The sequence below is a fragment of the Falco rusticolus genome, chromosome 3 (genome assembly GCF_015220075.1).
Source record: "Falco rusticolus isolate bFalRus1 chromosome 3, bFalRus1.pri, whole genome shotgun sequence".
NCBI lineage: Eukaryota > Metazoa > Chordata > Aves > Falconiformes > Falconidae > Falco > Falco rusticolus.
The window spans coordinates 99,326,286-99,353,201 of record NC_051189.1 but is presented as its reverse complement, the minus strand read 5'-3'; the positions used below and the strand labels follow the sequence as shown (position 1 = coordinate 99,353,201).

Genomic DNA, 26,916 nt, shown 5'->3' with positions numbered 1-26,916 from the left:
CGCTTGTGTGCATAATGCAGTCCACACAAATTTTAGTTTAAATACATAAAGGTAAGCTTTGTTCACAAGAAGCACTATTCCAAGAGTATTATATACTACTTGCATTAGACAGATCCCTGTTAAATGAATGCTACGACTATCTGATTTCTTCCAGTGAGACTCTGCAGGTAAAAAATTAAATTTTAAAAAAATTGTTCCTAGTAATGTTCAATTCTTGTTCGAAAAGTATGTCAGCTTATTGTTTATCCAAAAGCAATGAAAAGGCCTACTCTGTAATCAGTAGGATTCCTCCTGTGCAACTGAGAAGGGGTTTGAAAAAAAAAAAACAACCAAAAACGAAAGCTGGAGAAACTGGATTTTCCTGCTCTGCAGAGAATTCATACACATTAAAAATCATGTATTTTTCATCTTTATATAGCAAATTTTATTTTGATACACACATATCTATCAAGCCTTCCAATCAGCTTCCTTTCTCTTGCTGTTACCTTTGCCTTTCCCTAAATAATTTGGGAACTTATGGGGGTTTTGCTGCATACAGAAGTTTGAGCAGTCTAGATTCTGGTGAGCCAACTGCAGAGCAAGCCTTCAAAACGTCCAGTTAAGAAAGAATGCCTTGTTCTGCTCTCAGAAGGGGTGTTCCACTCCCCCCCCTGCTCCTGGCTGGGCAGCAGTACCTTGGGAGAGGGGAAGCCCTGACTTTTCAAGGGTGACACAGATTTCACCTTTATAATTTACAAAAGTTTCTCTCCTATTTCTGAGGTCTGGCTCACATGGCACAACTATAAAATTTCACTTACCACAGTACACACGACGATACAAGCAGTGTAACCACCATGAGATACATTCAGGCTATCACGCAACGGGGATGCTTAAATAAAAATGACTGAAAGCATGCTGGGCCACGGCAGCTACAATCATTTCAGTATCTATCGTTGTGTCAACTTTCAAATCAGTGCCCAGTAACATGCAAAGCCTCCATATTAAGGAAATGAGTACAGGATTTTCTGTCTCCTTGGATCATTTCAGGAAGCTATACTTTTATGCGATGGTATATTGAAAGGTAACATCTGCCATTACGTGGAAAGATAAAAACAGAAGAGAGAGGTAAGTTTTCAAGCTTGGACTGTCTTCAGGCTTGGGGAGGTTCCATCTTATCCCAGGTTTTTTTCCATCATCCCTGCGCTTCTTACCTCACCGCAATTTGATAAGAAGTGGATCTGGCGGTTTTTCCTAAAAACTAACCTGTGAGCAAAGCACTAACCCATTTCCATAACAATAAAGATGTGTGCGGGTTAAGGAAAGAGATGCTTTCAAATGTCTTCTTCCTCTTCATTGCAACATCATCGTACACTTCATTCAAGAATTGCTTCAAAAGCTCAAGACACCACGTATAAAGCTGACACTAGGCTGTTCCCCATGACAGATCAGACAGCTGAGCTCATACCCACTGAACTGCAGTGCCACAGGACAGGAGTTTATGCGGAAGCAAGACAATAATCTGTGTCAGTGTAACACACGGCTCTCTGCAGCATTTTGGTGAAAACATGCTCATTACGTGTACTCCCCGTTTCCTTACCCCTCAAACACAGCAACTGAACTTATTTCAAAGACAAGCTGGCTTACTGTTTTAGCATCATTTTTTTCTAATTCATCTTTGGAAATAAAAAAATAATTGCAAGAGAAAAGAAAGCCATATCCATGCATGACAAAAACACCGTTTGTGCTATCAAGTCCTGTAAAAAATGACATTTTTCTCATGTCCTTTGCACTTGGTGTATCTCTGGTATGTAAGGTGCCAAATATTTTTTTTTCTTTTCTTTTTTTTTTTTTTTTTTTTTTTTTTTTTTTTTTGGTGGGGTGGGGATTGATTCATCAGCATGACAGCTTCTGAGAAACTAGCTTCACAGTGAAGTATAAAAGTAAAGTGTCTCTGCTAAAAAGTCTGCAGTCAGCTGACATACATTAACCTCAGAACTGAAAACTGATATAAAAACACTTTCTAGACAGCCTGAAAAAAAATCGTATCTGTGTACAGAAGCACATTAAGTTCATAGCTTACTATGTATATACAATTTTTTGAGTTTCATACAAAAATCAATGCAACAATCATACACCTTCATCACTATAATCCACTAATAGAGAAGACTGAAGGAGTCATAAAAATAAGTAATGGATTTTGTGATGAGCATAAACTCTCATCACATTTTTTTATTAGGAATCAAGACTAAAGAAATTAGTTCAGCGTGGAAATAATTGAATGTATAAAACAATTTGATTTTCACCTACAAAGCAAATAATGATTTGTGTATTTTAATGCAGCAAAAAGTTCGAGGTGCTTGAATACTTTACATTAGATACTCTCTCTCCCCTAAATGCTCATTTTGTGAAACAATTGAGAAAAAAAACAAAACCCAGCCCTGTCCAGAATGCCTAGCAGCATGGCCACAGAGTACAAACACTTTCCACTTCTGAGTACCTCTGATATTTGACAACTATACGAGCACTTGAACATCATTTATCATGTTTATTTTTAATAGCTCTCCCTGGGCACAGTTGCCTTGGATGCCAATCTTCTTTTCTTTTGCCTCCTGTAAATATTTGAAATAGCTATTCATTAACAGTTGCAGATTTATTCAGCACTGTTATACTGCTTCTGAATTGGAAATAGCTTTTATTTTTCTCTCCCTATCTTTTGGCTGATCTGAAAAAAAAAAAAAGGAAAAAAAAAAAAAAAGCCTGCTGTTTAGGTTCAGTCTGTCAGGATTTAAATTATGCTCCAGCTGAGAGCTAATCAAGGGTATCTGACCTGGTTTACAAATAAACCAGGAACAAGAGTGTTATTTTTCCTTTTTCTTTGGGGCACTGGCTCTATAGATGAAAACAAACCATGAAGAGGTCACAAATACAGTTGCCCTAAGTTAAAGCAAAAACAACTGGTTTTCACAGGTACATCAGGTTATCTGCCTAAAGGTTCTGGAGTGTCCTAAACCCTCACTGACAGCTCCCACACCTAGCTTCCGTGCAATACTTGAATTTCAGATTTCAGTATTTGAATACAATGTACACAGCATTAAAAAGGCATCTATTTAAGCTATCAAGACACCCTGGTGTGCGCATCAGGAGTCACACATATCTGTGCAAATCACAGCTCTTATTTACATGGGGCGATATTGCAGAAACAATTTTCCAGCACCATTCAATGTGATTACTCCCGATCTATTCCCACATACAACCAAACTGTGTATAAATGTAATCTCTAACATCTGAGTGGAGCAAGCAGTACAGGACCCTTAGAGCACGCATTTTAAGATCTATTTGCTTTGGATTTAGAATAGAGGCCACAGAGCTCTCAAAAATGTACAGGTGCAAATTATACCTAAATTCTCACTTCCTTAACATTTTAATAACAAGATTAAATTTTTGAACATCAGGCAGCTGTTCACGTGAGGGGGTTTTAAGAGAAGAAAAACTGCAGCCAGGTTTTGCCCAATGAAAACAGCCACTAACGTGTGCATACATTATAACTAGCTTCTCTCAGAAGGCTGCTAAAAAGCTACATAATACATTTTGTTTAAAAAAAAAGTGTTGACTGACCAGTCTGACTGTATTAAATGGTACGAATAATGCCAGGGCAGCATGAAAGTAATGTTTTCTTCTACCTAGTCCTGAGCTGTTATTTCACAATCACAGTCACTGTAGCGTAACATCTATAGCTGATTTCAAAATACTGTAACTTGCATTGACTTCTGTCTTATCATAGTAAGAAATACTCAAGGGAGGTAAAAAAAGAAGGGACAACAGCTAGCCATGACAGAGATCAATCAAATCTCTAGGAGCAAGCACGTAAATTTATTTTTTCAGAAGATACATTAGCATTCTTTTAGCATTTTCTCACTGTCGTAACTGGGCTTGTCACCACCCGGAGTTTTGCTCTCAATATGACTTCAGTGAACACACCATGAAAGATTAGACAATTTCTTTTTATAACTTACAGATTGTTTATACCTGACATATGCTGTAAGTTGAGCTGTTTGATGTTGAAGTCTCTTGCTTCTGTACACCACATCTTTTTCATGTAATCACTTAGCACTTGGAAAGGACTTAGGGAAAAAGGTAACTCAAACTTGAACAGATCAGGTCTTCATTTCCCATTAAATAATCTGAAAAGTTTCAGTCATATAGTAGCATTAGATATGGAGATGACATGGAGTCAAATCACAATGGTATTGCACAACATAACAGCACCAACACTGTGAGACCCAACAAAACCAGAGAAGGTAAGCCCTCATTACAAAAGGTGGTAGAAAGCAATACTAAAAGGATAATGCACACTTAAAGCAAAACAGGGGAAATTAGGTATTTGCTGAAATACAGCTTAAGAATAGCCATGAATAAGGCCATTAATCAGTTTCTAGTCTAGTGTCCCCTCCCACAGGTTGCTTAACGGAGAATATAAATACAGGCAGCATGAAATATTTGCTAAATACTCAGCAAACTGCAACACTCTCTGTAAGATTTGTTGTTGTTTAAAGAAAATGGATTCTTCTTCCATGCATCTGTTGCATCTCTTCCAAATGTGTAAACTTCCACTATGACCCACGCTAGGGAGTTTCTCAGCTTTAACCACATTATGAGATTAAGAATCCCACTCTGATTTGTTCTGAACCTAGCCTTTACTAGTCACACTTAATGCCTTGAAGCCTGGTGTGGGTTGAGATATCTAACACTACTCTTCGTTTTAAGAAGTAGTTGGCACACTTCCACGGCAGTGGAAGGGGTAATGTGGCACACATGACAGGACTCATTTGGCCCACAAAGAGGAACGCAAAAGGCAGTGTGCAAACATCATGCTGACAGATTCTAGTTCTGTTACAACTCTCACGCTCCATGAAAGAATACTTAGCATATTTCATCTTCAGTAGTCTTTTGAGTTGGATGTTTCGGTGGCACAGGATAACTAACGCTTGATCCTCTAGAAGGCCAAATATCTAGGAGGAGACTATTTACCAAATGATAAAACGAATCACTGCTGTAATTCTGACAAGTCACCTTTGAACATAATAATGGTGACCTATACTGTACTTAATAGGTGGCTGGTGCATCACAGGGCATCCGATTTGTTAAAGTAACAATTTGGATTTGGGTCACCATTCCTGTTCTATAGTAGGAATTGTTCATGATAGTTTCACAGGAGCCATGGAAAGCTCCAAGTAACTGATAGCTGCATAATATGCAAGGCTGGTTGTGATAATCCTCTTACAATATTTTGAAAATATTTTTGCAAAACCAGCAGTAAACACATGCAAAAAACAAGTATTGCCAACAAAGAAACACAACAAGTTCCTATAGCTGAATAAATATTTACAAGGAGTGAGAAAACCAGAGAAGAAACTCCAATGCTCCTATGGCTAAGAAGCCACATAAAACCAATCTTATATTTTCAAATAAAATTAAAGATGGGAACTTTTTTTCTGAAAGTAAGATCAATTAAGACGATACACTGTGCTTTAATTTGAACTGCTTTCAAATTCAACACTAAACACAAACAAACCCAACTTAATCTGTCTGGTAAAGACTTCAACCAGTGGCTGTGGCGTTACTAAATGTCATGTTTTACACTCCATTTCAAATAATGCAAACTTAACAAGAAGATATTTATAAATAAAAGTAACAAACAAGCAATGCTATCCAGCTTTCCTTTGCTGCTGTTCCACCAAATAAGCATGGAAACAATACAACGTACACTGCTTTGGTATAAAATAAAGAAGCTTTTAAAGGAATCTCTTTTAAAGAATCATGTCAAATAGCTCTTCTGAGGAAGGCCTAAGCCAGCCAAAGAGTCTGTTAAAAAGCATGAAGACTCTTCACCCGTTTCGTTACAAAACATACATAATACAAGCTTTTTTAGTTCTTTCCTCAGAGGGTCCAAACAGTGAAATACATTTTCAAGGCATTACAGTTCACAACAAAAGTGAAAGTGATGTGAAACTGGCTAACAACACTTCAAAAGAAATAAAAACTCGATTATCTATAATCTAAGCACAAGCTCAAAGTGAAAAACCACAAGGGAAATATATTGGCAATAGGGCGAGTTGAACTAAACCCATAGTAACTACTTACCAGTTTGCGTTTGGGAGCTATTTAACGCAGCAGCACTTGGTGCCTACCTTTTATTCTAAACCAGTATAGTTACGGATAGTAAATACATTTCCTCCAAGAATTTATATTCGTACAATACAATATTTAAAACCTGACTTTAAGGTACTGTTTATAACAGTAAAATTACTATCAGTATTAACCAGCAAGACAACAACCACAGCTAGAGTGTATATCCCTACCCCACCAGAACAACTCGCGCCTGCTCATTATGGTCTTGCTCCAGTACACGCGAGGTGCGCGAGCTTCCACATGGACGTGACGCCTTTGTATCTCAAGTATATTTTTCAGAAAGACACAGGTGACTTGCATTTGAACTTCACTTTTGTCTCTACTATTCTACTACCACAGTATTTACAGGCACCAGCCAGGAACTAAGAATTCCTGTTGTTTTTTAACAAGTAGAGATCAGCATGCTTTTCCTTCCAAATTTAGCAGCAGCTTTAACACTGGAACAGTGGGATTTTTAAGTCTTCCTAATAACGCAGTGAAAATACAGGCTGAAAGAAGAAACTTCCTATTTTTGAGGAAGTCTATTTCAAGAAGGATGAACAAAATGCATATATAAATGAAAATTATTTTGATATTTGAAAAGTACTTGATATAGTTTTTAAAGGCTTACAAGATCATATTGTTTAGCATACTGACACCGAATTCAGTAACTGATGAAGAAAAGTGTCTATAAATTACTCTGGCTTTTCAAAAGATAGGTGGTTTTGTAATGTTAAGCAAGTACAGTGAAAAAGTAGTAGTTTTAGATAGTTTGTGAGTAACAATTAGCATAGGTCAATTAAAATACACAGCCCAAAGCGAGCAGTAAGTCTGTTTGCTGCAGCCAAGCCTCCTTCAGAACATCAGCTCTGAGAAGTCCCACTGTCAGAGCCTGTAAGTCTGGACCTGTAGTTGTAACTCTTGGTTCTTTCTACAACCTGAGAGCTGAAAAACTTGCACAAGGATTGCACTTCTGTTGCTTTGGGATATCTTGACATGAAGACTTTCTCCCACTGAATCTCCTATGCTAAGCTGCTCTTCAGGCTGCCCAGCTGCTACCTCCATGAGGAAACGTCTCCCTCAGGACCATCTAGCTTTTGTGACCAGCTTGGGGAACTCTGAAGTGTTACTATTCTGGAATCTGGAGGTTCCCAAACCCCATTCCCATTCACTTTCTGATACTATGTCAGACCACTCTATCTTTAGCAAACATATTAAGATCACAATATGAATCACATCAATCTTCCTCAGAGCCATCAAGCAATTATCAACAATGAACTACTATCATGGTATCACTGTAACTTTAATATAGGCAATATAAAAAAATACCCCAATGATTAAACTACCCCTAAACAGTAGTCTTCTTCCCAGCCTTCCTCTGCCTTGAGCAATTCCATCTAATCTTGCCAAATTTGTTGTAACTTTCCTTCTCCCCTTCCTACAGTATCTGAAAATCTCTGTTTTAGAGTTTGGGAAGGTCGGTGGTGAACTCTGCTTGCCCTCCCCCCGCCCCCCCCAGTAATCATTCCTTCTCCTGTCTTCTCACTAAAATGCCAGAAGACACTGGCATCACAGTGCACGTGGGCCCATGGAAATCTGTGGATCTCCTAGTAAGTTGTTGAAGAATGAAGCTGGAACATGAGAAGACATCCCAGTGCGCCCAGTATTGGGTGAAGTTTTGTAGGGCCACTTGATATCCCTAGATAAGGGTGCATAGGAAAGAGCAGCTCAGTGATGAGAGAGAAGAGCTTGGGCAGATGGCTACGTCTGTTTTTCCTGACATTCCCTCCAGTCCCTTGCTCTAAAGGTCTAGTACCACTGGGACACTACAGAGTTGTGGTACTTCTGCAACATCAGTATCTTGGAAGATTCAAATTGTGTCACTTACTACTGCCACCCTTTGAGGTTTCTAAAACACATGAATAGTCCACTTCAAGCTTTCTCTCTCACAGGACATTTAATTTTAAACCCCAATAAAATTATATTATGAAACCCCCACATCTGACAGAAGCTAGAACAATAGATTTCACCACCTCTAATCACTCAGGTCTGGGCAGGAATGTGGACACCTGAGAGGACACATGCACAACTCCGCAGCCTTTCCCAGAAAGCAAGACCTGATTGTTCTCTCAGTCCAGTTTCTCTCACACCTTTCAAGCAACATAGGCCAACACTGCTGATGGGAGAACAATCCCATCTTCCACTGTCCTCAGCTGCTTATTCCCTACGTTACAAGTGTTTATGTGGTTCTGAAGTAAACCAGACTGGAGAACCAGTCCAAGCTCAAATGGGGGGATGGCTGGTTTTGGTTGGGGGGACAGGAGGGAGAGAAGTGGGGAGAACAACGAACATTCAGTTTTACCCCAGAGCAGTTCCCTAGCCTGCTTCACACAAGGAACTCACTCCCAGCAAGAAAACAGGTGGCCTGAAACAACGATGAGGGGGGGATTAAAAAAAAAAAAAGAGTGAGGAATGGTGTAAGATGGCAGAAATGCTTATTTTAGTTGCACTATTTGCTTGACGTAGAGCTGGAGCTATAGCTTAGGGATGAAGATCAAGTAGTATTTTTAATTGCATACATTTCTGCTTTGGCTCTTTTGTATTAACCTTTTATTGCAAACAAAAATAAAATGCACCTTTTTCATAAAAATGCAAAATTAAACAGATTGGTTGTCATTCAAGGATTTAAACAGCACAAATGCAAATACTGGAGCAGGAAAATAGAAAGGAATGAGAAGACGGAATTATACAGAGCAAATGTGACCAAAACTTGCTTTTTGTTCTGTTAAAGAAAAAAAATACAACCTTTTTTAAGAGGCTTCTCTGGTTCTTTAAACTGCCAAAGCTAAGAGATTAGTGGAGTCTCACTGTCTGTAAGAGTCTTAGTCAGGCATGCAAAATAAGTATTCACATACATTTTATATTCTTCTTTCCAGCACTGTAAGCTACAACAACCCATGCACAGTCAGAAACACTTTATAAAAAAGCAACATTACAAGGTTTGATGAAGTCAAAAAGGTAATCTGGTCATGCTAGGAGAAATTCTGGCAACAGTGTCAATACATCTGGCAAGTTATCCTCTGGACAATGCCCATGTACATCTGACAATAACTTACAGAGAAGACAGCATCCTAAACCAATATTTGTCTGGATTTTCAGAAAATATGCATTTTATTTCATATTACAGCATTAATGGGCTTTATATTTTGGAACAGGCAACCGTGACATGAACATTCCAAAGCATCCAAGAAAGCCATTTAAAGTTATTCAAACTTACTATAATAAACCCTATAGAGAGGAAATTAGTACTTCCAGAAATACAAATCAGTATATACAGACTTCAATTCCTGAGGAAAACGTTTCGGGGAACAGGATTTTTTGCAAGTTTCAGGGGGATAGCTCCTCCCTAAATCAATGACCATTCCTTGTTACTGCACTGCCTGTCTCAGTCTTTCACAAATAACACTTTCCTCTCTCATCCCATACAAGACCCTGGACAACATCTCGGTAGTAAATACAGTGTCTGACTGCTTATGAGCCTGAATCCAATCACATAGTATTCTACTGTATTTATCTTCAATTGTTTACACCATGACATTGTAAACTCTTTGAGGCAAGCTCCTTTTTTTTTTTTTTTTAAAAAAAAAAAAAAGTATACAGTATATAAACAGTAGAATCCCAATTATACAAACATTACACAGTGCCTAAGTGGTTTCTCTTGCAAGGGAAGAGCCCAGTTACAGTTTTGCACATTACACTGCATATTTGCAAAATCCATTGTGATTCATCTACATCCTAATCATGGCATGCACATGATTTTTTTGGCAAATTAACTGTTATGGCATGTTTGTTATATGAGGCTGCAACATGGACAATTAAACTGATTGGCTGGACTAAAATCTCTGTCAACACTAGAAGAAGGCATTAACCCAGGAAGCAAAAGAGAAGGAGATTCCCCTTCTCATTGCTGATGCCTAGGATCACAGCCGACCTGGCAATAAGGAAAAAAGCCCATAATGCATGAAATTGGCCTAAGGTATGGAGCACGCCTACAAAATCAAAGTCAAAATCTACTGAGTCTCAACAAAACCCATTTGAACCGAGCACACACACACACACAAAAAGTGACCTGAGGCAAAATATCTACCACACCAAGGCATAAAGGCCTCCATATCTTTTCAATAACAAAAGGTTTTGTTTCTCAACTCATCCAGAACAACATCTTTTCCCTAATGCAATTCTTGCAAATAGATTATTTTAACTAGAAGTATCAATTAAAGTTTAAAAGAATTACAAAGAAATGGCAGCAAGATGATATTACTGAAAGTTCTTGGCAACTATAAAATTAGAAGATGCCATGATCCACGCACCCTTAATAAAAATATTAACAACATTTTAAACTAAATCTGAGCCTTCTGCTGATTCTTAGAATTTCTGTGAAAAACAGTGGCATGTTGTGAATCCCAGAATCCTTGGTGGCCACAGGGCATAGATATGATCACTATGTATAATATTTTGATGACAACATCAAACATACCACAAGCGCACTGCAGAGTGATCAGCCTGTGGCAACAGATCTTGAAAACAACAAATTTATTCTGCGTGAGTCTATCACCTAGCATGTGCCATAGGTTTGAGGCGTTCTGACAGTAGTGGACTGCCGACATATATAACACACTACAAATCCACAAGGATGGCTACATGATTTTTAGACCAAAGTCAGCTCACATCTGGCCAGCTCAGAAGGAGACTTCAACTCTAACTACAAAAGACCAACTAAAAACATGCAGAGGAACAGTAATTTTAAAAAATACAATTATTTTTAATAAAGCAGTGGTGTAAGACACACATAAATACAATTTAACACTAATCACAGGTCATAACGAGATGAATGAAGGAAATTATCTCCTCACTAAGGCTATGTGCAGGAATACATGGAACTGGAAACTCATTCACCATATAGCAAACAGGATGTAAACATAGTATCATCTTTCAGGACCAATGACCAAATACAAAAGAGAAACTTAAAAAAAAAGAAAAGGTGTAAATGAAAGGTGCATTATTGTGACAATATGTCTGAAATGAGGGGAAATTCACTGCCATAATGCAGTTTTGAGAAATTCTGGAGGGGATAAGAGGAGGAACACCTTCAGCTGGGCCAGAAAAAATAGGGCAGCTCAGTCATCCAGCTGAAGATATAAAACTTTCTGTCTTGAATAAAACTTGCCTAAGAATTTCTACAACTATGGCGTTAGATTAATACTTGCTGCCTGTAAAAGGAACTAGCATAGATCTCTGCTCAGGTATTCTAATGCATAAGTTGAGCATGTAACAACCTAGAACTGAAGGGTTGAGTTGGAAGGGACCTACAACGACCATCGAGTCCAACTGCTCGACCACTTAAGGGCTGATCTAAAGTTACAACACGTTCTTAAGGGCAATGTCTAAACGTCTCCCCACCACTGACCGGCACAAGCCATCCACCACCTCGCTAGGAAGCCTGTACCAGGATCTGAGCACCCTCTTGGTAAAGAAACAGTTCCTCATTGTAAGTCAAAACCTCCCCTGAGGGACGCAGCTTTGAGCCATTCCCATCTGTCCTGGCACCTGATCTCAGGGAGAAGAGCTCCGCATCCCTCTGTCCCCTTCCCCTCCTCAGGGAGCAATGAGGAAAAAAGCTAGACACCAATATATAATGTAACTGCCAAAGTATTTCTCAAGAAAAATTAAAAATAATGCAGAGGAACCTGTTACGCAACAAGACGCGCTGAAGACAACAGAAACAACTGTGACGTATTGGTAAGATTCACTGTATAAAAGAAACACGTACCAAAAACACAATAGGGAATTTCTTTCTGAGCCAAGAGGAGAGCTTATTAAAACTTCTAATTTTCTTACTCAAATTAAGCTTGAAAATGTCTTGTTGTAATTATGTTATTTATTTGTTATTTACGTAAATAACAAAATACTGTTATTTACTACTAACAGGGCATCTTTTTATCCTTTTAAAAATATGGGGTTTTTTTAATTAATTAAAATATATTTTAAAAATAAATAAATAAAAATTAGATATAAATAAAATTCAATGTATTTAAATATAAATAAATTTTAAATATATAAATAAATATATAAATATCCTCTTTCTTCTATGAATTTACCCATGTGTGTTTGAAGTTACACAGCAGTTTTTACATACCTGAAGACATTGCTTCTGATCACTACTGATGGAATGCAACGGTATCTTTTTCTTTCAGGATCATTAGAAAAGATGACATGGGGACATGAAAAACTAATTCATTACACTACCCTAAGAAATGACAAGCTGGTACCAAAATATTTGTCTTGGCCTAAATAGACATAATTGCACATTAGCAAAGTCAGCAGGAAAAACTTAAAACATTCATAAGATACAAAAGACAATACAGAAAGAATTTTAATAACTTAATAACAAAAACCTAGCTCTTTAGCCATAGCCAAAAAGCACAGAAGTACAAAGAGTTGTTTATCAAAATGTCTCAAATACAGCAGCCCAAGCTCCCTGGAATGCAGCTTCAAGTTATACTTGAGGAACAGTATTAGAATAAAGCTTACTTTTCCAAGAAGCCAGTAAAAAGGCTGACAGAAGAGGTTTATCTTAGAAAAACACTGTCACCATTCTCCTCCTTCCCCAAAAATAATAAAAAAAACCCCAACATAAGAGAACACTATGCATCAAAAAGCTGGGTATGAACCAAGATTATCTGTGATATGGAAAATACTGCTCTTCCAAAAGATTCAATTGGAAAGGACTTGAAAAATGAGATGGAGTTTAAGTTTTTTAAAGGTAAAGAGTATTTCTTTGAAAAAGATTTCCATATAAAATTTTCCTGTCTTGTATGTTTTATAATCTATGTATCAGACAATTTTTTATTCTATAAATCAGAAAACAGTGAAGCAAAACCATTTTGGAAAAGAAGATTCAAGCATTACATTATGCAATGCTAAATTCAGCTTTTTCTACAAACCTTTGTGGTTGAATTCAACATATTCCTGCCAAAAATTCAGCATTTGGAGAACTTTTATATTCCAATAGAAAAGCATTCCATAAGAAAGTTTAAAACTAAAAAATGGGCATGGACTTCAAACTCTTACAAGGTCATTCTTCCTGCTAAAAGAGAGCAAGTAGAAGTCAATATATGCTACACCTCAACTTACCGTTTCATATCAGATATTAAGTATGGAGGTTTTTTCCGTCTGAGGTTTTTATGGGGCCATACATACTGTGACTTAAGCACAGGAGAACACAAGAAAAGGAACAGCCAACCAGCACCGAAGTTTCACATTTCTTTGTTACAAGGAAATTTTGTTTGGCTTTTGCAACCCCTTCTGGAGGTGTTTAAAGCATACTAACATTTGCTTATTCACTCTCAAGTTTTTCATAGTGTGGGTAAGGCAGCAAAAAAGAATAAGATATGGTCTGCATTTACAGGTTAAACCTGCCTTTATCTTGGCTTCCCTTTTGCTATAAAGGGCACAGCATGGAAAAGTGCCTTGAACTTAACTTTTTTAATTTTATACGCAACTTTTTGTTATGCTGCCTTGGGCAATGACTGGTAATCAATACTAAAAATTTTGCTTTTCTGATACTGCTTTTGCTGAACAGTAACAAATAGTTGCTAAAGTTTAGCTTACAGCTTTTGGGGAACAAGCATCATTTCTGTACAAAAATCATTAAACTTTCATAAAGAAAGAAAATTTCACAAAATTTCAAAATGCTGAAATATTTCAAATGAAATGAAAGTGAAATGTTTCACTGTACATGTTTTATACTGTAAACCATTTCCTTAAAAAAAAAAAAAAATACCACCCTACTTACAAATGTTATGTTTGACCTATATTTTAAAATCCAAGGGGTACTCTGAAAACCAAACAAAACATTCAAGTTTAACTAAATATTTAATCCAATTCAAAATGAAACAAATCCTTTTATTTGGAGAACAACCAAGCAAATGTATTTCAGTACTATACAAAGCAGATTTCCCAATCTTTACAAAAGACAACTGAATTAAAAGAGACACAGTAAAACAACACTTCCAAAAGAGACGTCCACCTAATTCAACTAATTGATTAGTTGTCTGCCATTAACACGATATAATTTAGTTTTTTATGGTATTTAACAGTATATATATGATGATGTTTTTCTTTCCCTTTCTTTACCACACAAAGCACGTCCCAATCTGTCCTTACAACTGAACCGTTGTCTTTGACTGTGTTTGAACCATACAGCACAGACACAATTTCTGGGGGTTCCCAAGTATTTTCAAGCATAACTCCAACAGAAACTAACCGACAGTCACAAAATCAGCATCAAGGATCAGTTTGCACATTGTCAAGATGTGAGTTTATACGAACAATGGAAACTCAGTTCCCATACATCAGTGGGTAACACCACTGCACTTTTTTTGTATTGAATTTGTTATCCAACAGGTTTCTCAACACCCTCTTCATCACATGGCTAGTATGGAAGAAGAGTTAGCACAGAGTGAGCTTTCTATCAGGAGTGTTGCAGAAATCGCTGAATAAAATTTAGGAGAAAGCAGCATGAGAAAATTCTTGACTTCTGATAATGCTGCTAGGCTGCAGAAAAAAACATCAGTGTGGGTACAACAGAGACATACACCTATTTGACAGAACATTGACACTAGGAGGGCAAAATTATTAGTGAGCAAGGAATTAATATTACTTAAGAAAGATTTCCTGGGGGATGCTTAGGATCATTAACAAAGGCCACACTGAAACAACTAAGACAGCTTTTGCACTCCTGGGTCTGTGTCCAGGCTCCGAGCAAGTGTGTATTTTGCATTAAGGAGAGACCTGCATATACAACAGCTACTCTCTCTACAGTCTTAGTTTTGCCCCCCAAGGACCCTGAGTACACAGCCCAGGTCTCCATCTGGGTGAGCGGGCACCATGTCCCTCTCAGCACGTTCAAAGACCAAATCTACTATTGAGAAGATGTAGCCTAAGCATCCTAATTCGGTACTGCGTCTGCCAGTTAATGGGAAACCAAGACCATTTCTGCTACTTCGTATTTGTCCTGTCATGAATGGCAGCTGCTCTGAAAACATACAGAGAGCTTACTGGTAGTCATGCAGGAAGAAAAACAGTTGACAATTAATAAAGCAGTATATGTCTTGACAGCACTCACCAGAACTACTAAAACCAAAAACACTTAGCCAAACTCACAGTCATCTGAAAAGCGCTGCAAACCAGTCACATTATAGAAAATTAATCCTTATCATTATGCACAAACATCTGTTTACAGTAATACTTGTAGAGAGCGAAATATTTAACATTAATCTCCTTTAAACTCTCAACACTTCAAAATATACAAGATTAGAGATAATTGCTAAAGACAACTAATGAAAGTCAAGAGCCACAATCTTCATTCAGATAGCTCCCCTGCTTTATGATGCTACATTTTGTCCAAGATTTGCTAAACAGAAGCGTTATTCAGAATTCAACGCCACGCATGCCTGTGAACGATCATGCAAATAACAGAATAATAAGAAATGATATTTTGCCACTGCAATTATTCATCCAGAAGCGATTGTTCTGCAAAGCTTGAGGATATAAGAAAAAATGTCTCCCAACAGGACCTGACTTCCTGGTTGCTACCATAAAATAAGCTAATATAGTAGTAATTATACAGTGTATATTTTAATAGCAGTATATTCCCTGCCATCTGCAACAGGCATGTAATGCTAAAGAAGTATAATTTTGTACTGGTACATGCAGAAGATTTTAATTCTAAACTAGAATGAAATAACAGCCAATTCCATAAAACTATTTGTAACTTTAACTTAGTTTGCTGAACAAGCACAATTGTTTGCAATACAAAGTCCTATCTTTGCTCAGAACGTCTTTCACATATGTAAGGTTTACAAATCACCAGGTATCAGTTATATATCTTTTTATGGTCACTAAAATCCCATTAAAAGGAAAAAAAAAAACCAACTTAAAGTCTTGCAATTTAGCCAAAGCTATTCCAGGACAGCACTCCACACAACAGTCAAAGCACAGGCTTGTTTAACTTTTGTGTCTCCTTGGAACACTGCTCACCAATGGCAGCCACCCCAGCCTTCCACTTCATATACTAAGCAAAAACACATTGTTATACATAAAGTAGCTTTGGGAAGGAAAGAAAGAGCTCTCTCATAACTGCAAATGCAATTCCCTAAAATATAGCATTGAACATGCTATAGCAAATTTTGAAAAAAACTCATACTACTAAATTGATGACACAAAGAAAGCGCTGTATTATCAGCTGTAGAAAACCTCTTTGCATAAACAACCTTACAGTAGACATTTGTTCTCTACTCAAAGACCACTTTACTATATTCTGCAATACTTCTTCTTTTACTAGCTGTCTTACAGAAGTCTGCTATATAATGTGATTTGACAAGGCCGTTCATGGGAAAAAAATGATACAACTACAGAAACTACTTACTAAAAGTTGAAATGTACAGAAAAAACCAATAATGTCAAAAAAGTAAAAACCTCAATAGTCTACTTGAACAAAATACTCTGTCTGAAACTGAAAGAAAGTTTGTGAATTATTAAAGTTGATGTGAGTCATAACTTCAAAACTACTATGGAGGTCAGACAGGAGGCATAAACCCATACAAAGTGTGCAACAAACTCGCTTTCACTACACCTTAACACTTAGTCCAATGCATTACAAAAGTATGCATCATCTCCTAGAAACCTGCAACACACTTAGATTTTGTGCACATGATAATGAATTTAAGATATTAAAATAAAATACAAAAAGCAAAATTATTTCAGAGGTTGGAAAAGTACAAGACACAGGTGATATCTGTTCAGTCATGATGCTTTCAGCCACCTCTTTTTAATCAGTTGATTTGAGTCAATTTTATGCTTACACAAATAATCTGAACACATATATAAATTATTACAGCTTTGTCATCTGCTCTCATCTAGTTACCACTCGGCAGAATATTAAACTTTCTTTTTACAAAACTAACCAAAATGATACAGGCTTGGACCTTAAAATACACTGAAATAAATACCAATTTACCTACACAAAGTATGCAAAACTCTCAGAAAAACAGCAGCTAGAGTCAGAGAACTAAATTTTGACTAAAAAGCCTAAGAGTTTCAAAACTTCAGAAGTCACCTTGGAGACAGACATCAAAGAGAGAGATGACTGCCAGGTACCACCTTACAGCTGCTGTCAGAGATCACGTACCTTATTATTAGCCACCCAAGACCAGACCACTGACTACTTGAAATGGCTTGCAGCAGAGTAATGCAGGCTATATTGCAGCTTAGAAATATTTTATACACAGAGATATTCTACCCAGAGTCTGCAGTACAGAAGTGACTGAAGAAAAATTGGGAGTATCTGATCACAGCACTTGAAGCCTGTCCTGGCAACCTACTGCTGCTAAAAATACTGTTTCTAGATGTTAATTGCAATCTTACCAAAGTAAGATCACTTGAAGAAAGCATTTTGGAGAAATTTTTTGTGCAGAGATTTAAGGATCTGTAACAAAATGTCCTTAAATACAGCTCTTCTAATCCATTTTCAACGTATTCAGCAATTGAAGCCTCTCACCTTTGGGGCCCGTGAAGTTGCGTACTGTAAGAATGCATGCACACAATCCACCGCAAATGATACCATCTCTTTTCTTACGTGGCTTGAAGGTGCTGTTATACAAAATCATCACGTACTGTTTTGCCGCTGTTCTTCTAAGACACCTAAGTTCTACCAAGAATAATTCCAAAGTGGAAAAAACTTTTCATCACACATCTGTACCTATTTCTCACTACAGCCTCAGCAACACATCTGCTGAAAAAACCCAGAAGTGATTGCTGAAGAGATTGTGGCTCAGTCACTCAGCAAGAACTTTCATAATGACTTTGAATTGCTTAAGTCTTTCCCTGGATTGATGAAGTTTCTGCAGCCCAGCTGCAGCAATAAATTCTCCATACACTGCATACTAAGTATCTGACTATTTCATGCCTGTTTCTAAGTATGAGAAAGCTGGGGGCAAAGTCTGTCATTTTACAACTCAGTACTTGCTTCTTTCCTTATGTCCTCTAACAAAGGTACTAGTGTAAGGCCAAATAAGAATAGAACTCCCTGGAGAGGCCTGCTGTGAGACACGTCATAGCATTTCTCCAAGAAATTTCAAAACAATAGCTTAAGGGCAAGTTTTTCCATTAAAAATCAAGTTATTTTGAAAGAGTCAATATTTATAATAAAGGCCACAGTACAACAGATGAATTGAATTACTGAATTTTCAACCCAAGTGTACAATATTTGAGGTTCAAAATACTTTCCAAAATTTCACATTTATTGTCTGCAAAGACAAACAAAACTTGAGTTTTCTTTCCTGATATATCAAGCAAATACATCTCTATGTTCATTAATGTGGACTTTAAGGCATGTAAATACAACTATAACAGGACAGACAAGTCTGAATTTTTTTCTTTCCTTACATACAATAAATCTAAATAGAATTTAAATAGTTAACTTAAGAAAGACCGTAATCTTGACTGTAATACCCATCTCTTCTCTTTGTCATACTCCTTTGCTGAATTGTTCAAAGTTTCTTTAGAGCATTTTGACAACTATATAATGCTATCAGAATAACACTATTCTTATGCTACTCATAATATAAAAGTACTTCAGAATTACACCTGGGTGAAAGGAAAAGAATGTAGTGTTCCTTTTCTACCTATATGTCTTGCTATCACCAGGCATTTACTTGTGTCTGGAAATTAATGCATAATAATAACCATAACCATCAAACTTCCTCCTGCACAGTGAGTACTCAGCGATTTCAACATCACCTGTCTTGCACTACTGAAAACTTCTAGCTTTCTGAAACGTTTCCTGAACTGCTTCTCCACCAAAACAATAAGTGTATTTATACTTCTTGTATTTCAGCTACTGACCATTTTATAATATGCACACAGATTTTGGAAACTTGACCTGCTAAAATAAGAAATCTGAGACATGACAGGATTTCTGCTTATCATAACAGACAATCCAATTCACAGCAACAGCAGCATTACTTGTACAAATTTAAGCGATAGGAGACATTTTATGGCAATTGCAGATAGGCTTCATGGAAGAAAAGAGAGGAGCTTGGCTTTTAACAAAAGCAAAAGGCATTTACAATCTTAAACAAGTACTTTGTGTGTGGATAATGTAAAATTTGAAATTTCTGAATGTGGGTTTTGATTAGGAAAAGGATTCTTCCTTGCACACTACTGACAGGAATAGCCAAAAGTTCATCACTGACCTAAATAAGGTTCATTATGGATCCCTAAATAAGGATGGATTTAAAAACACGCTGAATCATTAGAGACCTATTTCTTACTGGAACACTTGCAACATTCAGAGCCGTAAGTGAAACCCGATGCATGTACTGTTTGTACATCTACAGAGGACATGACATCACATGTTGGATTTATTGTTCTACTTTTGATTCATACTACTTGATACAAAAATGGAAGGAGTTGCGATGCCTGAATTACCTCAGTATTTTTTTTAATATACATTTAATCCTTCAACATGGCACACAAACACCAAAAAAAAAAAACCCACCAAAAAAAAACCAACCCACACCTGTGCCTTCACAGAGTCTGTATCACAAATGAATACTGGCATTATTTGGAAACCTGTGTTTTTGAAACACTGGCAAAATTCAGATATAAAGAACAAATATTAAGGTACAATAAAGCTATCATAACTACCAGGCATACAAGAGTTTTAGGCAGATACTGGCACAGGGTACTCTACTGCAGGAAAATCTTTTTATGTTTGATTGGATCCATGTGACATTACAAATATCCTTTAAAAGTGATAAGCTTTGTACAGTTTTCAGAAACATCCCAGTACTCCTCCAGGAAATCCATTGCCAGAAAAAGCAACCTATCCTTAAACAGGGTTTTAAGAATCCTAGGGGAGGTTCAGAAATTTAGTTTTATTGTTGAGTGAAAAAGTTCTGTCTTCCCCCTTAAGAAACCAGAGACAGAGTAAAATGACTAAATACTAGTTTCGCCATCATCATGAAAAAATGCTTGCATGGAACTTCATTTGAGCAAGCCTAAAACCAAACTGAAATCCCCCTTATGGTAGGACTACACTTTGTAAGCAGTGGCACACACCATCACGAAGCACGGCTTTCTATCACAACGGCACCGCCAGACACAGTTATGACTATTAAGAACATCAATACCGTAATAGAGCCATATTGCGTCACGATCACTAACAGTGAAAATAAGACCTGGTCCACTTCAGAGGCTGAATTTTACGGTAGGCATAAAATTCCTTACCTTGAAAAGACTGTTTGGCTCTGTCCACTAGTTCTTCAATTGGGTAACTTGCTAGATCTCCTCTGGCATGCTTAGTTTTGCAGTAGGTACATGCATTGAGACACCTATTTAGAAAACAAAAATACTAAGTTTCTAGCCAATGAAGCCTCTATATGCACAGCCATGTTTATTAAGTATATATGAAAAAAATGAGCTTTTATATCTGAGCAGAAAATAGTAGTATTTGTTTCAAAAATCAATGAAGTAGTTTGAAAAGTGTTTTGACCTCCTACCTTCTTAAAAGTATCTTTCACATCTATATAAAAGGTTGAAAAAACAATCAGTGGAAACCACATACAAAATCCAAGAGTGGGAATTCACATATTTTCAGAAAACTATAATGGGCTTAACAATTGTTCATTACTAAAGATGGATCTCCAGGCTTCCAATCCTGCTGTCACATAAAAAAAATCCAACCTGAACAAAGAAATAAAGGAAAAAAGTCCTGAAAAACTAAAAGTAGATTTTAAAAATACTGTGTATTCTTGAAAACACATTTGAGTTATTTTTTTCCTTCTTTCATTTGGTTTGTATAAACAAAACAAGTAACATAATGAAGACAGAATCACCAACCAGAAAGACAGCTTGGCACAAAAGATTGGGGAGCTAATGAAAAACTCCCGTAAGAAATTAAAGGAATATGTGAATGCTTTTAATTTACCTGACAATGTAGCAAAGGCAGACTAATTCAAAGTAAAAGAGTGGAATGATCAAAACAAACAAAAACTACCACTCAGTGCGTATTTTTCCTGAATTAGCCTTTGGATCCTGGTAGTGCGATGAATGTAATAAGCAGAATGTTAAAAGCAGTCTGTTGCACTTTTCCCCCCCCTTCCCCCTTTTAAAGTTGATATTGTCCTACAGCTTTTTATAGGTTAAAGCACTTAAACCCCTAAAAAACCCACAAAACCAAAAATCCCCATTACAAATATCTGTCTTGTTCATGGTTACTAGAACATCTTAAATTCTGTCCATTTTCACAATAAAAAAGCCACAGCTTCAATATAGCAAAGCATTTTGGTGCCAGAAAAGGCTAACACTAAACTACAGGAGTGTTGCTATAGAACTTTCACAACATAATGAAAAGGCAAAGATAGTGCCTGGTGGGTTCTGAAATCACCAGCCTACACGACCCATGTTTACTACTTGGATTTATCCAGTCTTCTACTGCTGCATCTGGCAGCTCTGTGACCTATTGCTTTGCAAGTTCTAAAGGTTTTCCTTCGCAGAGGTTGCCCTCAGACGTTTGTTGCACCTTGTTTGCACAAGCGGTGGATCAGGAAGCGCAGGACACTGCACAGCACGTGTACTCAGGTGCTCTCCTGCCCCGGACATCACCTTGGCCCTGAGACCTTCTCTACCAACAGAACCTTACTTTCTACCAGATAACATCTAGACAGTTTGTGATTCTCTCTGCTAGACTGGGTATGTATATTTATTTCCTGCATATCAGACCCAAGCATCAGATTTTAGTGTCCATTTTAGATCAGAAAACTAAAAGATACTGCTTAACCACAGCAATGAGACTGTTCTGTTAAGAACCAAAAACATATACGAAAAAAGCTGCCATTCAGTAAAATATACAATTGTTTATATAAAATAGAAAAAAAAACAAACCTATAATCTGAACCTTTACAACCTGCTCAAATAAGTGATTCATTCCCACTCAAAGACAAGTCACTCAGCAGACGTGAAGGCATTTTTACCTGTCTCCCCTCTCTTCTGCGAACCAAAAGCCTTTCATTTTGCAAGACCCAAAGCATGTTTAAAAAAGTAGCATTTGAAATTAAGAGAGTATAAGCAGATAATTGATCCATACTTCCTCTGTGTAACTTATTTAGCAACCTAAAATGTTTTCTACTCCACCACTGGCCATGGAAGGTACGCCACAGAGGGCCTTCCCTCACAGCCCAGGGGCATTCGGTTCTCTCCCTGCTTCCCATCTGTGACTCTTTCAAACTCCTACAATTCTCCCAGGGTTGTAAAGCATGTTTTTTTCATTTCTCCCCCCCCCCCCCCCTTTTGTTTCTTTTCTTGTTTTTGCATTTCTTTTATTTTTAAAGCACAACTCTCCATTCAACCTAACCCTTCATTTCGTAGCAGGCTCCTATCCAGCTATCCCACTGTCACACTCCTTCCCCTCTCCATCGTTCACTAAGCTAAACCAGTTTTCTTCCACACAGCTACAAAAAAACAGCGTTATGGATTGGTGACGTATATTGCCGTGTCTCGCAGAGCACTGCTACACTTGCCTTTGGGAGCCTGGCCTGGTGGGTTGGTGGGGGCTAACAGCCAGATTTCCCCCCTCCAGTGGGACAGGGAGGAAGGGAACAAGGGAGCTCAGGGGTCTAGAGAGGTGAGGAGATCGCGTCCAACTACTGGCATGGGCAAAACAGACTCAATTCAGGGAAAGCTAACTTATCGCCAACGAAAATAAAAACTTAATTCTAAATTCAGGCAGTGGGAAACAAAGATACCAACATTCATTTGATCAAAGCTTTTCTTCTCTTTTTTTTTTTCCCCAAGGCTTAGCTTCACTCCAGTCTTCTACGCACATCCCACCCCAGCCAGCCAGCACCAGCCTCTCCCCCCAGAGGCCCCTCCAGCACCCCACACGGGTCTGCAAAGCGCTAAAAAACAATGCTGGGGTGGCAAAATACTGCAAGCAAACCCCTGAACCTTGAGAAGGCACCTCACAGGCGATCCAGTCAAAGCCCACGTTACTTACTGGCCAGCTCGTAAGATCACGAATGCAAGATATGCTGCACCTGCTGAGGGGCACAGCCAGAGCGATAAAAGCCACCATTCACCACAGCTCTTCCAGCTGTGCAGATGGAAACCCTACAGCATCTCGATAGCCACGATCATGAGAAGGGAGTAAAGAAAAATAATTACCTGTCGTACATAGGCTGATCCACAGATTCTGGTTTGCACGCTTTTTGGGTGTTGGGTTTTGTTCCGAAATGGGTTTTGCTGGTTTGTTGTATTTTATTTTTTTTTAATTTTGCTTTCATTTCAAGGAAACAAAATCAGTTTCATAGCAGACATGCCTGCCCCCTTAAAACCAACACACAAAGGTGTGCTTGACATTGATGATATCTGTACTAGTCTTTGTTTCCTCCAAAGAAAGTAACATTACCAGCTATTTTGCCAACCTTCTCAGGTCATCAAGAAGAGATTTAACTTGCAACAATCCTGCCTCATGACCCCAAGGTTACTTGAACAGCATCCCTTTTACCCAGAAACAACAATTTTGTCAGCCATCAGTAACAAAGGGATGCATCAAGATTTTATATCTTGGGATGAAGTAAATTTATTAAACTCAAATTTAAGCTAGGATTTGGGAAGAAAAAAAAACCGCAAACTTACCACCAACAACTTTTCTATTTTACTCCCATTTGCAAAAAGTGACTTACTACAAATCTGGTGTAAAAGTGAGTTTCAATGAAAAGTTGTTTACCAATTTTTTGTCATCTTGAACTGTAACCTTGCATGAAGACGATGCTTTTTGTGGGCTTGTCTTCAAGATGTGCCACTTCATCATAAGACTGATAAAAATTATACTTTTGGTATTTAAAACAAACTTCTAAATTCATTCCTATGTAATAGATCTAAATAGAGCCAAAATCTAAACTGGTATTGAGGTACAGTTAAAAGGATTATTTATGCTATTTACATAGAAATTTTCATTTCATAAAAGTCCACGTATAGTTTATTTACAAAAAATACCTCTTCCTCTTTATAATTTATGCATAAATCATACGTATTTCTCACTATGTATTTTTCTCTGTCTTTAGGTGATGGTATTTGAAAAGCTCTACAGCAACAGTACTAAATACTAGGAGTATTAAGTACTATGGAACAGTACTAAATACTCAAATTATTCATCTCCAGACCATGAGGATAAGTCTTATCTCTTCCATCAATGTTCTTTTCCTACAAGGACTAGTTTCTAGTAAATTTGTTTGTCCTGCATTTTCAGAGTTGCTTCCTGGGCAAATATTCTTTAAACGAAGACCTGGGCTACCTGAAAAAATACGTTAACAGCAGTTTCTCTCTGGTAGTGCAGTTACCTTGGTCACAAAGAGATAATGGAAATGTGTAGCAAGAAGCACACAGAAGGGGAAGTTATTCTTAAAATATTCACAGTATTACATGGGACTGTTTCTAAGAACTTTTTACTATGGTCTTTAAGTACTTCAGAGGGTTTCTTGATTTATTTTGGGGCAAGAGTTGAAAGTTGGGATTTGGAGACATACTTTTTTCAAGTTTGCTGCCAATTAACTTATTCCTAGTCTAAAATAAAAATATTGTGGAATACCTAAGTAATTCAGTTTTTCTTTTCTTTCCTTTGTTTGTTTGTGTTTGTTGGGGTTTTTTTGTTTTGTACTTAAAGAGATTATATAACAAAACCAAAATGAGACAGACTTTGATGTAACATAGAAAAGGATTAATGTTAGAAAGCAAACAAAAAAAGCCAAAACTTTTAAATCCTATTGGTACCATATTTGCTATTTCCAACCCCGGGAAAAAAATAATTTTTTGGGCTACAGCTGACCAACAAAAGGATGCAGATTTCAAATACTTGTAAAAATGCTGAACTAACCACTTTTCACAGATTTGAGAATTACCTACTCTTGAACACACAAATTTAAACCAAACCATAACTATAATGAAGTATCTGTAGTGTTTTTTTGCCTTAGTAAGCCAGCCTTCCACTCCAAGTTTCCAGCATAACAAATTATTCATACGTCCATGCTGCCACATACTCAGACCACAATCAAGTGGAAAAAGTGTGTTGGGAACTCTGAGAATCTGAGCATTGCCTTTTACTAAGTGGCATGCACCAGCAAGTGGATCCTCTGAAACCAGCCCAGTAGGTAAAGCTCCTTAAAAACCAGTCTTTATCACAGCTGAAGCTTAAATATGCAGCACTAAAAAGGCAGCACGCTAGTAGCCGCAGAAGAGAATTTGCTTTGTTTTAAACTGGAAGCCTTCTTCAAGCATCTAAAGTTGCATATGTCAGTTTGCATTAATACAGGTCAAAGCTTTTTTGCACAAATTACAGACATTTGTAGAAACAATTATTAATGGTCATTACGTTTGTAATTACCAACATGTTTTGGATAAATTTTTGAGTGATTCCAGAACAAAAAACACAAAGTCCTGGTTTTCCAACATACTAAACCAATTAAGATACTTTGAATTATTAACCTTTTGCTTTGAATTATTAACCTTTAATCAGTTATGTGCCCAATACACAGGATTATTTCACAACAAGGTAAAATATTATCCACAGGTAAATTACTACCATGTGGCTAATTAAAAACTTTCTGAACATGTTACCAAACTGAACGTCATCAACATTTTGGTCAAGTGCCTGATATTTTGTTGTAGACAGAGGAAACAGTGGTCTTCACATTGTCTAGCTAGTATGTGCTCATGTTGTGCATTAGATTAAGCAGACTCTTCATTTTCAAAACAGTAATATTCCTCATAACACACACACATTTAACATGAAAGGCTACCCCTTACAGATGGAACTAATTATGAGTAAGAATACTTATGACACAGCAGACAAACACAGACTTTCCTTCAGTGGGACTAATCAGTGGATTTCAGCAGCAGATGAGAATGAGAGCAGAGACATGAGGAGCAAAATCCTGGTTCCTCTTAATGGGACTCATGCCACTAAGTTTAGCAGAGACAGGATCCCACCCTCAGATATGAAAAGTGTAGAACATCTTTCATTCAAAGCTCAGAAAACAACTTAATTACGTACTGCGATACACCATTAGTGTGCTACTCACTCACACTGAACGTGATTGACCCAGACCAGACATCTGCGAGCAAGATGGGAGAGCTGAATAGCTGCTCCAGTGTCATATGACAGAACATCCCGGCTGCTCTGCAGGTGGTTACTTTGGGGCAAGGGGCGTGGTATTACCCCCTTTCCTGAATAATCCACTAAATTCTTGCTTGGTATCAACCTAATGCGCTGGCAGGGAAAAAAAAACCAAACCACCAACCAAAAATAAAACAAAACAAAACCACCCCACCCACTGCCAGAAAAAAAAACCAAAACACCTCAACTAAATCCCAATCCTAAGGTGGTCTTCTCCCAAATTAGAAATTTGCAGAAATAAAGTAAAAAGCCATTAATCACAATTTAGTCCAAACACTAATATTTGCCCTTAACGAGATCTGACTAATCAGAAATTCAAGATTTTATGAAGTCTGCCCTATTAAAAAAAAAATAATAATAATTCTGACAGTAGCATAATGTCCCTAACATCACTGGAACATCACATCAGTACAAATATAGAAAGACTGCTCATCACAGTCACCCGCACCATCTCCCGGCACCTACCATCAGAC

The 26,916-nt window shown here is 37.4% G+C and overlaps 1 protein-coding gene across 1 annotated transcript in view; it reads right to left on the bottom strand.

Annotated features, from left to right (window-relative positions):
- The window catches only part of CDKAL1 (CDK5 regulatory subunit associated protein 1 like 1), a 430,469-nt gene that overhangs the window by 215,861 nt on the left and 187,692 nt on the right, over positions 1 to 26,916 (bottom strand). Inside the window, exon 9 of the mRNA XM_037382142.1 lies at positions 20,500 to 20,603. Coding sequence (XP_037238039.1) covers positions 20,500 to 20,603 — 104 coding nt within the window. The remainder of the gene's footprint in view (positions 1 to 20,499; positions 20,604 to 26,916) is intronic.